At 36.4% G+C, this 18083-nt stretch overlaps 1 protein-coding gene across 1 annotated transcript; it reads right to left on the bottom strand.

Annotated features, from left to right (window-relative positions):
• Positions 1-8585: 8585 nt before the first annotated feature.
• LOC110885549 (lysine histidine transporter-like 8) lies at positions 8586-17832 on the bottom strand. The gene is made up of 5 exons (XM_022133245.2): positions 17316-17832; positions 16421-16557; positions 14683-15113; positions 10279-10410; positions 8586-9208 (listed from the first exon to the last, which is right to left on the bottom strand). The coding sequence occupies exons 1-5, from the start codon at positions 17756-17758 to the stop codon at positions 8723-8725; spliced, it is 1629 nt and encodes a 542-aa protein (XP_021988937.1). The 5' UTR covers positions 17759-17832; the 3' UTR covers positions 8586-8722.
• Positions 17833-18083: the final 251 nt, after the last annotated feature.

Below are 18083 nucleotides of genomic sequence, written 5' to 3'. Positions count from 1 at the left end.
TTTCTCAACTTCAGTAATCTTCTCAGCAACACTTTCAACATTTTGAACATCATCTTCAGATTTCTTTTGTTGTTCTTTAGCAGCTCTTTTCTCCTTCAGTTTCTCCAAGCGATCTGCAAAATAGAAATGAAAACTTTCAGGAGAAAGATGAGATTTTGCAATATTGATATGTTTTTCTTCCTCATCATCACTGCTACTATCAACTGGAGACTGATCAAACTGTACAGATTTTTCTGAATCAGCATCTGATAAACAAGAATCTGACGGTGTTTGATCAAATACAACTTCTTTTTCTGAATTAACAACATTTTGTTCACTCTCATCTGAAATCTGTGACTTTTCATCAGAACTTTCTGAGCTTTCATCAGAAGTAACAGACTTTTCATCCTCACTCTTCACATTCACTCCAATAGACTTCATACAGGTAGCAAACATGTCTGACTCTCTGACAATCTTGGCAATGAAGGCTTTATACTCTCCTTTTTCATCAACGAACATATCCCAGCTGAATCCTTCAGGCAGTCTTTCATCATCTTGATCAACTATACACGCTTTGATATCAGGAGATATGTAGTTGATCCAGTTGAAGTTTACCAAACACGCTCTCTTAGAATCTTCAATCTTTCTACCATGAGCCGTCTGTGAATCTTGTGATTGACCAACCTGCTGATAAATGGCTTTCCGGTAGTAATCATCTTTACCAAATGGATTCTGAGCACCGCTAGCTTCTCTATTCTTGCATTCCCGTTTGAAATGGCCTTTCTCCCTGCATCGAAAACAAGTAACTTTAGATTTATCAAAACCTAAAGTAGATACATGAGCATCAAGAAAGTCATTTCTACCTGTGATTGTTTTGAACTTTTCAGCACGTTGAAGAACACTTGCAAGACACCATTTGATATCCATTAATTCCATCTCTTCGGCGTCTATTTGGTCGTAATCCTCTTTGGTGAGCATGGGATTTCCGATCCGACCAGCTACTAGACCCTCATAAGATAACAATACAGAACCAAGTAGAGCCATGTGGTCTTTAGCAGTGTCTTCTGGAAAACTTTGGCCTTCTGGAAGATTTAGCGCGATGTTACACTGAATCACATATCCATTTCTCGTTTTTGTGCTTTGAGACTGAAAGCTTGTGTTTGACTCTTTAGGATTGACACTCGGAAATGATGAGAACCCACTACTACTTTTGTTAGATCCCTGATCAGCCTTTTCTGATGAATCCTCAGCACTAAATGCAGTTTGGATTTTCGGACTTCTCTCAGATTCTGGAACTGGAATGCTACCCTTGTAGTACATCTTCACATCCTGTTGACCACTCGGACTGTTCATCCTGGCGATCTTCTGCTGTTCCAGATCCTGACTCTCGATCTTTTCGATAAACTGAGAAATCGTTAACCCATCATAAACACCCGTGTTTTTCAGAATCATCAGATATGTTCCCCACTCTTTTTGTGGTAGTGCATCGGCTAGCTTGTCCATCCACTCTTCACGATCTTTTGTAATACTCAACATCGACATTGATCGTACAAGGTGACAGTATCTCTCAATCAACTTCTTTGTTTCTTCACCCAGTAGACTCCTGAACAGATCAAACTCTTTCTTAAGCAGCGCTTTCTTGCTTTTAATCATATTCTCGCTACCCTCAAATTTGACTTTAAGTGCATCCCAGATTGACTTTGCAGTTTTGTCGTGCTGTAGAAAAATGAATATATCCTCTTTGATTGCTTGTTGCAGCAGACTGATCATCATTTTCTCCGCTTTGTACATAACCCGTTCCTGATCCGTGAACTCAGATAACTCTTTGAGAACCTGCAAATCTGTTCTAGGCAACACGTATTTCTTCAATATGCATTCCCATGACCTAAGATGGTTTGCCTGAACCCAATTCTCGAATCGATCTTTCCACCCGTAATATTCTTCGATACTCATCAATTTCGGGGGCTTTTGGGTGGTTCCCGTCTCGTTTTCTAAATTCATGGCCTGAGCAATCGCAGCTGGAGTAGACGGTGTTGCAAATGCGTTGTAGAACTCGGTATCCATGTTTCACACCTGTATCACCTTTATGCAATTTGGAGCGGACCTGATGCAGTTTGGAGCGGACTTGATCAAAATATGTCCGAATAAGCGGACTTGAACATGTCAAATAAGCGGATCTACCAAATGTCCGAATAAGCGGAACCTATTCGGACTAATTTGACCCATTTTTAGTCCAAATTTCAGTGTCAAATTTTCAAGGGTTTATTTATGATCAATTATCAACAATCTGTGAAATTTTGAGCGGATTCCGACCGTTAAATCTCGTTCTGATGAAGAAAGAAGGTGTAGAAGTGAGAATTTTAGATGAAATCCAGCAAATCTCTATAGAACTTCTCCTCCTGAAGCTCTGATACCACTTGTAGGATCGTGATCTGACCCGAATGAGTCGTTCAGAGGCGTTCAACTACGTTTCAGGTGCGGAATAACAAGAAACGAAGGTAGAGACAGCTTGCAATTCACTTAATCTACTGATTTTATTGATTTGACAATGTTTACAGCTCGTTCTTCACACCGGCAGCACTTCGGCATGGAATTCTAGAAAGTTACAAATGAGTTCGCTCATGTGGTATTTATAGTGTTGGTAGGTTCCCACATATGGACATGTACACATAAGCGGACCAGGTAGGTTCCCATATACGGACAGGTACACATAAGCGGACCAGGTAGGTTCCCACATAAGGACATGTACACATAAGCGGACCAGGTAGGTTCCCACATACGGACATGTACACATAAGCAGACCTACCAGGTTAAACCTATATGCTATCCTATTTTCTAGTAAAACGCGCCCTAATCTAATCAATACAATACATAACATGATCCAAGACGAAATCAACAGATGTAGTGCACCAACAAATCTTTCGATCATTTGGCGCACGTTCTCATTTTTCATACATGTAAACAAATCAAATTCCTTTTTTAACAAAGATTTCTTATTTTTTACAATCTCTTCACCACCCGTACATTTCTTTTCAAGCTTTCCCCACAAATCTTTCAAGTTATTGTAGTCGATCAATGAGATGATATAATCTCTGATAGACTGATGTAGCAATGCGATGGCTTTTTGTTCGGCAACAAATTCTTCATGTTCATTATCTTCTAAGTTCTCATAGTCTTCCTTCGATGCAATATAACCAAGTTTCATACATTTCCAGCTGTCATAGGCGAACACCCTCAACCACCCATCAAACCGCTTCGCCCAGCGATTGTAATCCTCTTTCGCCATTAATTTTGGAGGTTTGTTGTAAGTGCCGTACGCGTTGTCGACACTCAGCGAATCTGATATCGCCTTTGTAGCAGTTTTAAGGTTCGTGTTGGAAGATGTGTCTCCTGTGTTGTAGGCAAACGGATTCATGAAGTCGTCTCCCATGATTAACGTACCTGAAAAGTCAAACTTAGTCAAATTTCAAAACACAAACACAAACAGTTGATCGGATGGTCGTTCGTCCGAATGGTAGTTCGGACAGATGACCAATATGAAATAGTAGTGAATGTGTCAAGTGACGAATGGCCCTCCGGTCGGCTGGCAATCCGATCGGATGGTCGTTCGTTAATTTGAACTTGAACTTTTAAACCCAATATACTGATCCGGTCAAATGACAATCTGATTGGATGAGTATGACGTCAGCAGGTAAGTATGAACAATAACTAGTACAATCCGATCGGATGACTATCCGATCGGATGAGTGACGTCAGCAACGTTCGGTTCACAGTTCATGTGTTTTTATCGATTTGGACGTGTTTTAGCTTGAGATTTGCCTTGAAAATTTGTAGAAATGATCTATAACAGATTGCGAACAAGATTAGATCAATTTTAGTCCAATTTATCCGTGATTTCTATGTCAATTTTGGATTTTTCTCAATTTAAGGTGAAGAAATGTAGAACACAGATAGAAAATAGAAGAAAAGATGAAGAATCTGGCAAAATCTCCGGTGAGATTTACTGAAATCGGCTGTAATCGGTCGAGATCTTCGTGAAATCGCTGTAATCCTCTCCGATTCGACCTCCTTGTGCTCTGATACCATTTGTAAGTGCGAGGAACGGTTCTCTAATGCAGAACTCAGATCGGATCGATCAATGCAGACGTGCGGAATCCGTATACAATGTCAAAGATGAATCAACAACGATATCAACGATTAACGCATCCATTCTCATTCAATGATTCTGAAAATACAATGTTCCGAAGAGATCTGGACAGAGCTTCGCTATAGAGAGACTTCTAAAAGTTCTGACAAAGTGACCCCCAAGTCTCTATTTATAGGTAAACTGGGAGAGGTTATGCCATCCGGTCGGAGGGTCATCCGTCCGGATGACCCAAGCCATCCGACCGGATCACTTTTACAACTTATGTTTCGTTTCCGATTCTCCCAGTTATAATAAAACAAACATACAAAACTATACATAGACATATATAAGACAAAATATAGACTTGATACAGACGGAAGCTGCATACATAAGTGCATCTACACTATACGTGATTAGTTGAATGCTTGTTGCTATGCTTATACAGTGATTACTTGCCCAACCGCCTTTAGCAACGATAGTACTATAGTTTGGACTCAGCACCTGTTTGTTCAGGGGTTGCTAAGGATCACATACTTTACTTCACGTGATCCCTTCGGTGAACATGTGTCGCGCATACTCTACTCACAGTCATGTGGTTAGGATATATCATTGTTGGTAGTTTACATGCTTCGCCCGTTACGTGTTACATGCTGGTTATGCGTAAACGCTTTTATACTATATCTATGCTAAACTTGTGTACTCACCTTTACATTATCGTATTTACTTTATTTTAACGTATGTGACAGGTTGATGAATTGGTATGCTGCAAACGGATAGGAAGTCTAGAAACCCGCAATAAAATCTAGGTTGTCGGATCATGTTTTGTTTAAGAGACTTGCTATCTGTTATGACTGTTTGTTGGAATATTGTTCGTTAGTATGGGATAATGAACCTTTTAAATATTGCTAATGAATAGTTTGTATGGATTCTCTTGAGCAATCTGATTCGCCTAGGCTCGCCCCCCCCCCCCCCCCCCGATGATCCCGCCATCGGTTAGGTTGTGACATAAGTGAGGCAAAATCTGCTAAAGCCATTTTTGGGGAAAGTAAAAGCGAATCAATACAAGGAAGAAGTCTACTGATTCCAAGTTGAAACTGGGGAATGTAAGTAATGTCGGATTTGGTGGATTTTAAGAAACTCGTGCAAGTTTAGATAACATTCTGACCGGTGATACTAATATGGGGATTCAGATGAACGAAAACTACCGATGAGAAGGAGGTGGTGGCATCAAAGCATTCACATCCAATCTCCCATTTTTTTTAACCCTTTAATACACTAAAAATTACTATCTTTTCTATCTTTTTTTCAGTTAAATAATACTTTTATCATTACATTTTATTTCTCTTCTACTCACAACCACTTTCAAAATATATTAAAAAATTATAAATAGTGAACAATATGCTCTCAAATTTAAAGATGCACAGTAATATTTTCTTTCTCTTCTACTCACAGCCACCTACAACGACTTTTCATAAATTAAAAGCCTCCTTCTCATAATTTAGGAAAAAGGATATGAATGCTTTTAGAAGAAGTTCTCAAAATTTTGTATGAGAGGGAAATTTAAGTTTTTATAAATATACAAACCCTCTAATTTTTAGGGTGGGAGGATAATATTAGGGAAGAAATTGCAAGAAAGGGAAATCCAAGAAGCATATTTTTCATTGGCATATTAAAAGTCTAAAAATATATAGTACTAGCGTAAAAGGTAAATGCCACTAAAAGTCGATATTAGTGGCACACAATGTGACACTAAATGTTTTTTTTCTTTTTTATTTAGCGATACATAGTTTCCAAATGTTGATTCTACGCTATTGCGTGTATTTTTTGGGTTAATATGTATGGTTTAATTGTACATACTTTCAAGTGCTTGATAACTTTGTTAGAGATAAGTTTAGAAAGTATATTAATGTATGAATTTGAACTAAATTTGATAAATGTTTTAAAACCAGGACCAGTTAATTGGACCAGGAACTAAGGCCAATCGATTTCAGGTTAGGGTGTTAGAACCGATCTAATGTGAACAGGAGGTTGGAACAAAAAACGGTAGTTGGACTTGCAAACTGGCCGGTTGAACCAAAATTTTATGGGTTCGGGCCGGACATTAATTAAATTCTTCGAATTTTACTATAATTATTTTTTTTTATAAAATTTACATCGTCATCCGATCTGTTCGGTTCAACCGGTCTTGCCAGTGGGCCTGTAAGGAGACCGGTATCCGATCATGAAAACATTAACGGGGTGTTTGGAATTGTTTAAGAAAACTCCTTATAATTTTTCAAAAAGTTAATAAGCGAATGACTTTCAAAACTCCTAATAACTTTTCCCATCACATACACTTACAATACCAAACATCATTTAACTTTTGACTTAAATGTCATTTTAGTCTCTGCGGTTTTGTTTAGTCCAAAGGTTTCATTTTTCGTCTGTGGATCCAAAAAGGTTTCACCGTTTCCATTTTAGTCCACTGGTTTAACTTCATCCATTTTTCTATTAACAAGAAGGGCAATTCGGTCATTTTATATGGCTGAATTGCCTTTCTAGTTAACAGAATTACATATAAAATAACCGAATTGCCCTTATTGTTAATAGAAAAAATGGATAAAGTTAACCCAATTGACTAAAATGGCAACGATGAAACCCTTTTGGACGCACATACGAAAAATGAAACTTTTGTACTAAAGTGAAAAAATGACCTAAACACATAGACAAAAATAGCATTTAACTCTCAACTTTTCTAAAAATGAATAACTATAAATTGTCTGAGGATGCCGGATAAATGCAACATTCCGACTAGAGACGCGTTAAGGAAAAGGAATATCACCATAGAAGATTCTTTGTGCCCGTTATGCAGGTCTGAGGATGAGAACACGAAGCACGTTTTTACTTCTTGTTTCATTGCTTCGACGGTGTGGAACGGAATTAGTTCGTGGTGTAAAATTCCTAATATTTTTGCGTTTTCAACCAGAGACCTTCTAGACTACCATTCGGCTTTAAGAGGTTCGGAAAGGAAGAAAGAGGCGGTGCAAGGCATCATTATTATAGCGTGTTGGGTCCTTTGGCGTGCTAGGTATAATGTTTTGTTCTCTGATTCGCTGGTCAAGATCGGAAACATCTTAAGCGAGGTCAAAGCCTTAGGTTTTTTATGGTTTTCTCATAGATCGAAGCATAAATGTATTGAGTGGAAAGATTGGTGTTCTTTTGTAAATATGTAATCTCGTTGTAGCCTCGGTTGGGCATGCCTGTTTTGGGTCGGTTGCGTTTTTTTAGGCCTGTAAACGAACCGAACGAACACGAACACGAACATATAATCGAACACATTTTTTTGTTCGTGTTCGTTCATTAAGAAATCAGGCATGTTCATGTTCGTTTATGTTCGTTCGTTTAAAGCCTAAACGAACAGTTCGAGAACACAAACGAACACAAACGAACATAAAAAAAGTAACTGAACATATTTGAATAAACATAAATTAACATGACTGAAGAAACAAGTCTAATATATTACATTTCATCCGAAAACACATCTAAATAAGGGTTCATAGATATACTGATGAGTTATATATATATAAGTAGATAGAAAATCTAATATTTATATAAATTTAACTATTTATGTATTTATTAAAATTTAAACGAACATAAACGAACGTAAATAAACGAACATTCACAAACATAAATGAACGAACATAAAATAATGTTCACGAACATAAATGAACGACCACAAGGTGTGTTCATGTTCGTTCATTTAATTAAACGAACAAACTTTTTTGTTCGTGTTCGTTTGTTTATTAAATAAACGAACATAAACGAACTTCCCGCCGAACAAGTTCATGAACAGTTCATGAACGTTCGGTTCGTTTACAGGCCTACGTTTGTTAATGAAGTTTACTTTAAAAAAAAAAAATGCTATAAATTGTCTAAATTAAGCAAACCCAAACACGCCTAAATTTGATAATACATCACACAAAAAGGGAAGTTTGACCTTTGTTAATCGAAAGTATATAATGCAAGTTTTGAGCCATAAAAATACTTTTTTTAACGGTAATTTTTTTTAAGCTTTGTTGTCTATGCTATTTGAACTCAAAACCTCTTACTTTCAAATCCAAGTGTTTAAAGGTTTTACCTATGCAAATAGACCACCATCCCATTAGTAATAAAAGTACTTTTATTGGTTGATGATTTTTACAGAATAATACAATAAAGTTGCGGATTTTGTGGTAACTTTATTTTTTTGTTGTAAGTCGATTTTTTTCTTTGAATTGTTTATAAGGTTCTAAATTGATGTGTACTCGTTTTTTAACATTGTAAAATGTGACTAATATATCTACACTTAATGTTGACGCTCTACTTTTAGTTATACTTTGATTCTACTTAAACACCTCATACTTTATAAATATTTACTTATAAATTTCAACAAATTTTGAACCAATATCTAAGCTACTTTAAGTGTTCCGCTACGTTACTAAATTTGAAACTTTTAGGACCGTTTTATAAAACTAAACAAACAATATTATAAAAGAAGTTCAAAAAATTTGGTGTTACACTATTACAACCACACACAAATAACATACAAATTGGCTTAATAGAAATTAAAATTTGGGCCTTGTAAACTATGATGCCCCATCACACGGGCTTGAAGAAATTAAACTTGACACCATCATGAATAACTACATAAGTCCCAGCTGAAATCAGGAGCCCACTTAATATCATTCCAAGAATTCCGAGTCCCCAATTTAGCCACCAACTTGGGCTATAGACCTTTGGTTTCTTGATCCTTAGCCACATAAAGCAAGGATATGCTAGTGTCACAGGCAAAGCAACGCCACCGACCAAGCCGGCTAGATTGGATATAAATGGGACTGCTACGGCTATAAAAAAACAAGTGAATCCGAACAATGTTCTTAAGACCATCCTTTGCCACCACGCGCAAGGCTTTTTGAACTTTCTGACATATACAGACTCCATCTCGTCGAATGTTGGCATTCCATAGATTTGAAATGTGCTTAGAGCGTTGAGGATAACAAGTAAGCTTGCTAAGGCAAGGACTGATTTTGCCACGTCTTGTGAGTGGAAAACGAATAATGCAGTCAACATCCCACTTGGCGGAATCTGTTAAAACATTGCAAATGAGTTTATAACTTATTGCTTTCTACTAGATGTAAGTTAGATGCACATGAGTGTAGTAGGTCAATTTGATTATTAGACCCATACTTGAAATCAATAAGGTCACCCCGGTAGATCATGAAACCTAGCCAACAACTACAAAAGTAGGGGTGGTAATTTTCTAGCACAACCCGAAACACGACAAGATTCTAATATGGTTTTGGACTGTTATTCTAGCTCATTTAATAAACAGGCCATAATCAATACGTGTTTAATCCATTTAAGTAGACATGATGACCCATTAATCTTTTTAACCCATCTTTTTTAATACCATCCAATCTGATTAACACTTATATGGGTCGTGTTTGGTTTCACGATTAAAGTGTGTGTGTTAATGTTATTGACTAAAATTATAATGTGAATCATAGTCAGTAGAACACTTTAACCCCGTAAACCGTCAACGTGACATGATTGATACCCCAAATTAAATTATAAGTCATATTTTAATCATATGACTTATGTTTACCCCGGGTTAAGGCTCCGGTTTATTTTAGTATATAATAATCCGTTTACCCGAGTTTAGGGGTGAGCAAGTTTAGGTCCGGACCAAAAATAACCGAGAATATACACAACCCGACCCGAACTCAAGTACCTAGGTATTTAGATCGGTTCCAATTTTTCATATAAAATCGGGTCGGGTCGGGTCGGGTCGGTTCTCGGTTCTTTTCATGGTGAAACCCGACTTGGACCTATGGACCGGAACCGACCCTATATTTAGGGTAGTGAATCGGTTCTGTATTTTATGTTTAATCGGTTCTCGGGTTGGGTCAGGTAATGGTCGGGTAGGGTCATGTTTTTCCTTTTGCTCACCCCTACCCAAGTTAAGGCACCGGTTATTTTTAGTATATAAGAATCAAACAGACTTGGAAAGCAATAAACTATAATCTTAAAAACAAAATCATTAGTCATGGCAAGCAAAAACCGAGTCTAAATCCACAAGCAAAGCTATCATGCAACCGTTGGTCCAAAACGTGTATAATTATTAATAATTAACAATCAAATAAACAAAAACTTACCAAGTGACCATAAGCCCAGTAGCCTCCGATTGCAAGTGGGAACAAACACATTGCTACAAGTGCGTAAGAAACTTTGATACCGTTCCACATTGGTACTTGTGATGGATGAACTTTACTTGTTGGCATCGTTGCCTACAATTTATTTGCAAGGATTATATCCTATGAAAACATAAATATTGTATGTGAATTTATTTATTACCTATAACTTAACTACAAACCTACAAACATAAAACTGTCTGACATCATATCATTGGTTGTTTCTTATTTAACTTTTAAACCTTTAGTTTCACTAATATATGTGTTTATATCCATGTTTAGTTCTTCTGCTTTAATTTTAGTATTGTGTATGTTTAATCCTTCTGTTTTAATTATTTTTAGTAATTATTGGTTAAAAAACCACATAGAGGGGAATAGTGCTAGCCAAAATATGATATTGCCCTACTTAAATTTACAATTTTGCCTTTAGTTTTATTTTTTTCCCTCGGAATTGGTGGTGGACTCGGGTTACTCTCGGAGTACTCCGTTTGTCCAGTGGGTGCCCCGAGAGTGCTCGGAATTGATTCTGTTGGCCGTTCAAAAAAAAGTTTTATTTTTTTCTCCTTACCAAATTATGATTTTGCCTCAGTTCAAATTTACTGTTTTGCTATCGTTTTTGTTTTTTTCCTATTAAATTACGATTTTGCCCCAGTGTAAAATTACAATCATGCGATCGTTTTAGTTTTATTATTATTTTTTTTTTTTTGACAAAACTATGGTAGTGTTTTGTTTTAGTGGTAGGAGGCTTGGTTCTTCGGTAGAGGCCCAAGTTGGCCTCACTTGTGTCAATTTTTGATGGATTAAGGCAATGATGGATTTGAGCTAAGCCTTGTGCGAGGTTGTCAGTTCGAATCATGAGCCCACCCGAGTTTTTGTTCCACCGCGTGTTACGCTTGAGAGTGCAACTCTTTTGTGGCACAACGATTGTCAAGTGTTAGCCGGTGGTATGGTTTCCCGGGAACACCCAAGCCAAACTCTGAAACCAGCATGGGCCCGGTTAAGACAACATAGTCTGGCCGGAGTGGGACAACGGGGTTTCCCAATTTGGGAAGTGCGGTGGCCTAACACATGAAAGTCGCCATTCCAAAATAATTAAATATGAATTTAATAATTACGATATATGTGGTTAAATACACAGTATTAAATTTATAAGAGAATTAAACTGGGTTTTTGTTTGGGTTTTTGTTTCCTATTTCTTGCTAAACTGGGTTTCAATTTGGGGGCTTCTTTACTTACAATACATAGCGTTTCAGAAAAGAATTCTTGCATATAAAGATTAAGATAGGGTTTATAATTTTTCCTGAGTTGATTTCTTGCTAAATTGGGTGTGGTGGGGCGTCGCTTAGCTGTGTGTGGTCAGCCATGAGTAGAATTTTTTAAAAGACTACAAAGAGAATTAAAAAAACATACATTGAACCAGCCAACCACAGCCCACCATATCACCCAACCCCCCCCCCCCTCCCCACGCCAGGCAGAATCTTCATGCCAACTCGGGGTGGAGCACCCAACGTTAAAGGATCAAAACGTCCACACTCCAACGCCCACACTCACCGGTTTAACGTTTGTTGATTTAACTACTCTAGCCTTTTTTTATTAGCGTTTCTTTACTATAATAGTTGTTTAATTATTATTGTTGTTCTTGTAAACCCTAGCTAACTACCATGCAACATTAAAAAATATATTGAAGTAGTATTTTTAATAATGGTATAAAGTATTTTATTAGGCGAACATATGTTCTTACACAAATGCACATGTAAAGAAACAAAAAGAAAAACATGGGATGACGAACAAAAAACTAAAACCTCGTGTGTAACTAGATTAGAATTGGTGGAAAAGCCTGAAAATTTGGGACGGTTATTCAGATATGGGACCGACTATGAGATTGGTTATTCAGATTTGAGACGAGTATGATATTAGGTGATATTCTTCCGGTTAACCGAACTTGATGCCATACCCGTTTGCCCACATTAGGGGCAAATATATTTATATATTATATAATTTTAAAAATAATGTCCCGCTTGCGGTATGCGCATATAATATATATATGTGTGGGCGATCGGGGAGCAAAAGTGAAAGTGCACTAATTTTAACGTTATTTTACTAATTTCGTGAAAGTAATGTTAAAAGAGGGGGATGGTCAATCATGATGTGGTGGCGTTGATAGCCGAAAGACAAGGGAGTACATGCACTAATTGGCCTTTGTCTTAATTGCCGAGTGTTATGTGCCTTATGTCCAAGGCTTGATACAAAACTACCATCGAGCCGGGGGTCTCACTGGAAGCAACTTCTCTATTCCTACGGGGTAGAGGTAAGGCTGTCTACATCTTACCCTCCTCAGACCCTACCTTAGCTTTGCTATTGGTGGAATTTACTGAGTATGATGATGATGATGATGGGATGACGAGTACAAGGGGGCTAGATAGTTGCGAACCTGTGTTATTGGTGTTCAATTTCTTAATAATTAAGATATTATATGGCATGTAGTAATAGTAATAGTAATAGTAATAATAATAATAATAATAATAATAATAATAATAATAATAATAATAATAATAATAATAATAATAATAATAATAATAATATTAATAATAATAGTAATAATAATAATAATAATTCAAGTATATAAAATTTGTTAAGAAAATAATATTTAAAAAGACTAGAAACACATGCTAACATGTGAAGAAAAAAACATGTTAAAGAAGTATTGATGTAAGAACTATCACAAGCTAAAATTTAGAACTATTGAAAAAAAATGTTTAAGATCTAACTTTTGATGATAACCAAAAATTCTTTTTTTTTAAACTACAAATTTTTCCACCTTAACCCACCATTTTATTAAAACTAATATATTAGTTATTTTTTATTTTGTTAATTACTACGAACCTTAACCTAACCTGTTTTAAAAATTTGGTGCCTTGATATTATAAAAACAGAGACGATTACAGACTAATGGCAGGTAGACGAGTAACAAGTTGCGCCACTACCCCCTTCTGAATAGCAAACCCTACCCTGCTAAACACAAAATTCTGCCCCTTAACATGCGTGGTGTTACTGCTTACCGCCTGCTAAACCCGCTTGAGGAACCGCACCGCGTCAGGGGCGAGAGCGCCAAAAGTATCGAAAGCGAACGGGACGAACATGTGCCTTGATTCGTTAGCTGAATTACAAATGTCTGTGTTTTGGGAGAGATATGTAGAAAAAACCGGTATGATTGATGTTTGTGCTTTTTAACAATTATAAGACCATACGTAGTGGTTGGGGTGAATAATGCCCCACACTTGGGCGTTGTCTGCCATGTGTAGTCCTAGTCAGTAAATGGGCGTTTTTCTAAAATGAGTGTAGTGGGGGATATGGACATTATGTTAAAAGGGGTGTAAAGAGTTAAATAAATAAAAAAAAACCATGAAAAAATTGATTGGTCAAAGAAGAAGAGGGTTACATGTGATTGGGCCATCAAAATGGGGCACGGCATGGAATAATTGAATAAAGCACGCTCCAAGCCCTTTATTCGCAAAAAAACACCCAATGGGGCCGTCTTCGGGCGTGGTTTGGCGTTTTGGTCAAAAAAACGCCCCATGATTAGACGAGTACGGGTGATCTAAAAAATGAGACGAAGGGGACTGGAACCGCTTACGTGTTTTATACTTCTTTAACTAATTTTACATTATTAAAGATTATTTTATTTTACTTTTTCTTTAACAGCAAAACACTGGCAACTTTATTCCACAATCAATCTCTCTTAGCAAGATGCTAAAAGAGACCCAGAAAACAATTATAAAACACCAAGGAAGCAAACAAACCGCACCTGGCAAATAATTAAAGGGATGCCAAAAAAATTAAATTAACTCGTGTAGCAAAACTGACTGTTCGATGTTATTAAATTAAGCCCACCAAATAAGAATGGTCAAAAAAGTTCAAATATATCCTATTACTTTGTATTCACAGTATAAATTAGTAGATTGTAATCTTTAATATGCTTTTATATTTGTGCAATGTAGATTAAAAAATAAATATTATAGCATCTGTAGTGGGCTCGTGAATGGGTGTTTTTGCCTGGCCTCATGGTTCTGGTCACGCGTAAAAGAGAAAGAGAGAGTATGTATGGAAAGTGGGTATTGGTTGTTACAGTAATTAATGGAGGGTCAACAAATATGCTATTTTTTCTAGTAAAAATTATCTTGATGACGTGAACCACACATAATAATATGTAAAACGACATTTCAAATCACTCACCACTACTCGTGGTTAATGAACTATTAAATTAATGTTTTGAAATATTTCTTGTTGTAATAATTTAAATTACCTTATTGACTACCGTACCTACCATATTTATTTAGTATATTAAAGAAGAATAATAAAGTTGTTTACCTGAATCTCCAATACAAGATTGTGTCCTCTAAATGCAAAAGCAATGATACCAAGGGCATTTAGGACATCGAAAAACCTAGTGACATTGCTTCCAACCCTAGCAGGATTGTATGAAACATTTGGAATTCTGTCTTTAGCAACCGATACCACCCAAATTGTAAAACAGTATCCGATGGCGCTGATGGCCCCAACTAGCGAGACACCTGCTATCGAGTTCAGATTGGGGAGTTGCGAGAGGATTATCACACCACATGTGAACACCAAGTACCATTCTACTACGGTCAGCTTCTCTGGATTGCATTTGTCGACCGCACACACGATTTGGAAGAATATTTTTGATGTTGATGCTCCAATGATGATAGAAGCAACACATGAACCTATTGACAAGTAAAGGATTGGAAATTTTGCTAGGATCCTTCCTAACCTTACACCTGTGCAAGACATAATTTGACTAGTTAGTTACTCCAAGGGAAAATTGCTCTCCATGTAATAAATAATATGATACACCTTGCCCCTATCAAAATATTAATATTCTATTCTATTAAAGTACAATACTATTACCCTTGATCTTTAACTTTGTTTAAAATTGATTTGCACCTTTTAACATGAAATATGCTTTAAAAAGAATATAAGCTTTTGTGTAAAATTACAAAAATGTTTATTTGGAATTTACATTATATTATATTATATTATATTAAATATTATAACTTAAATGCTTATAAATTTTAATATGTCTAGTGTTTTATTTTTTTAAAACAATTGTATTGAAAATATTTGTTGTCTAAATGCGCATATACATATATAATACATGCACATGTGCCATTTTAATACTTTAAACAAAAAACAAAGAGAAAGCAGATAAATTAAACAAAGAGGGAGAAAAGGTAAATAAACCATTGGTTTTCCAATTTCATTCTTTTCATTAAAGTGAAATCTAAACATGTTTTTCCAATTTCACTCTTTTCATTAAAGTGATATCTAAACATGTGTATGTGATTCTCTTGGTTTATAACATTGATTTATTTTTATAGTTCTATTTTTCTTTCAAAACCAATATTTTAATCGAGAATTGCGACCATCGGGATGTATAATTGTATCTTTTGCTTTAAGTGTAATACATAAAATGGTTGTGCTAGGGAGATATCATGATGGCTAATTAGTGTACTTCACAACTAAAAGGTTCGATGTTCAAATTCTGTATGGTGTACGTAATTTTCCTAAAAATTCTATGAATTGGCTACCCAACATGTTATAAGGGTGAAGGGGGCACCCCTCTAATGAGGTGAGGGGAAACTTTTTGTAACCCAATCATACGTTGTCATGTCATTTCCCCTCTATAACTTCCCTCTTGTCCAAAAACGTACAGGGTGCACCCCTCTTAGGGGAATTGTTTTTTTATTCAAAAAAAAAAAAGTTTTCATTGTTTGTTACAAGCTATGGGCCCACCTTCTCTCTCCTTCTTCTTCGATGACTTCTCCCCCAACCCCTCCCCGATTTCCCTCCCCTCTTGGTTGGCGGCACCATCACCGCTCGGCAACATCATTCCCCCCGAAGGGAGTCACCGAGGGTGCCCCCTCACCCTAAGTACTGTTATAATTAATTCATATGATTCTCACACTTTTCAAGTGATTTTTATGATTATCACACTTTTCTCAAAATAATATTGCTTCCAAAAATGACAACCCCATGTTATTTTCTATAATTTAAAAAAAAAAAAAGATAAAGTAAGGTTGCTTACCAAAGGCCGCCTTTGCCAGTTGCATGTACCTACTGTAACGGACACCGTCTTCAGGTGATTCATGAAGATTTACGAGCAAATACAAAGTGTAAAGTTGCCATATGAATGTTAAAGTCAACGCTATGACTCCCCATGCCCTGTAATAACATGAACATTATACAAACAGTTTTGCTTGTCTGAATTAAAACCAAGATAGTGGTTTCCTTGAAGAGTGAGGCAACAAATAAAAGCAACAAAAATTAATACTTTTGAAGGGAAAAAAATATTTTTTAACATGTGCAAGTACATATTATGTTTTAGCTTCCATTCCATGTCATGCTGATATGCTTATTCCCAGCAAAAAAAGTCAATAACCGTTTTGTCCTTTTTTAAAAATTTCAAAACATATATTAATAGTATATTCAAAACCATATAAAATTATAAAATATTTCATAAATTGGCACCCTTTTTTCGGAAGGTTATTGGTTTTTATCACCCTTAATTATTGGCTATTGGCTGCTGCCACCCTCAACTATCACTTTGACGTCTGTCACCCCCAACTTAATGCTTAGTATGTTCTGTCACCACGTTGTTAACTGATCACTAAATTTTGATCCTATTTTTATACTTTTGGGGGTGTCATAAGGATCTTAGGAAGGTTTTAGGGATCTTTGGACACACCGAAAAGTATAGTAACAAGCTCAAAAGTTAGTGATCAGTTAACGACATGGTGACAGAACAAACTAAGTGTTAAGTTGGGGGTGGTGGGAGTCAAAGTGATAGTTGGGGGTGACAGCGGCTAATAGCTAATAGTTAGAGGTGATAAATCCAATAACCCTTTTTCTAATAAAATGATTGAAAAAAGTCCATTTCTTGAAAGCAGTGTAACAAAGAAATGAGAAATTGAGTAAATTACCAGCCAAGAATAGTGAAAGCAACAGGAAGGATAAGAGCTTGAATCCCAATCCCCGCACAAAGTGAATGAAACGCTGCATAGTAAGCATTTCCATTTCTTGATTCAGTAATGGGCAGCCATGCATCTGTTGGGTCCAACTTGGTGAGATGAAATGCAATTCTAGAAAAACTAGCCAAAGGTGTCAAAAACTTTGGTGTCAAATTTCTTGACTTGATATTAGTACTATTGGGTGTCCTGGCTCCACTAGGGGGTATGCTGGTCATCAGTCTGTCAGGTGAACGATTGAACGGGGAGATGGCAAATGTGATCTCATGTCCCTTTTTTGGTTTAGTGGTTGTGGCGGCGGATATTGGGTGGTCTGGTGATAGAGATAAAGGTGGAGAGTCATGATGGTTTGAGGAAGGGGGCGAGGTTATTGGATTTGATCCGACTTGATCGATCATTTTTTCAATGTTGCGATCGAGTGAGGAGTCAAAGTGATTTAATTAATTCCTGGTTCTCACTTGCTTATTAGAAGATTAGTGTATTAATAGAGAACAAAAAGTGGGTGAGGTTAAGACATGTAGGGTTAAAACATTTGGTAATGTGTGTATGATAGAACATAATTGCAATAGAAAATAGAAAGTTGGTGCATGGCTATATAAAATAATATATATATAGGATAAGGATCATGTGAGAAGTGATAGGCTAGTTGAGAAACTTGAGAAGCATTCTGGACCACACATTTTTCTAAGCCTTTCGTAATATACACATATGTATAGTTTAAAA

The sequence above is a fragment of the Helianthus annuus genome, chromosome 10 (assembly GCF_002127325.2).
Source record: "Helianthus annuus cultivar XRQ/B chromosome 10, HanXRQr2.0-SUNRISE, whole genome shotgun sequence".
Classification (NCBI taxonomy): Eukaryota; Viridiplantae; Streptophyta; class Magnoliopsida; order Asterales; family Asteraceae; genus Helianthus; species Helianthus annuus.
This window is presented reverse-complemented; position numbering and strand designations above follow the sequence as displayed.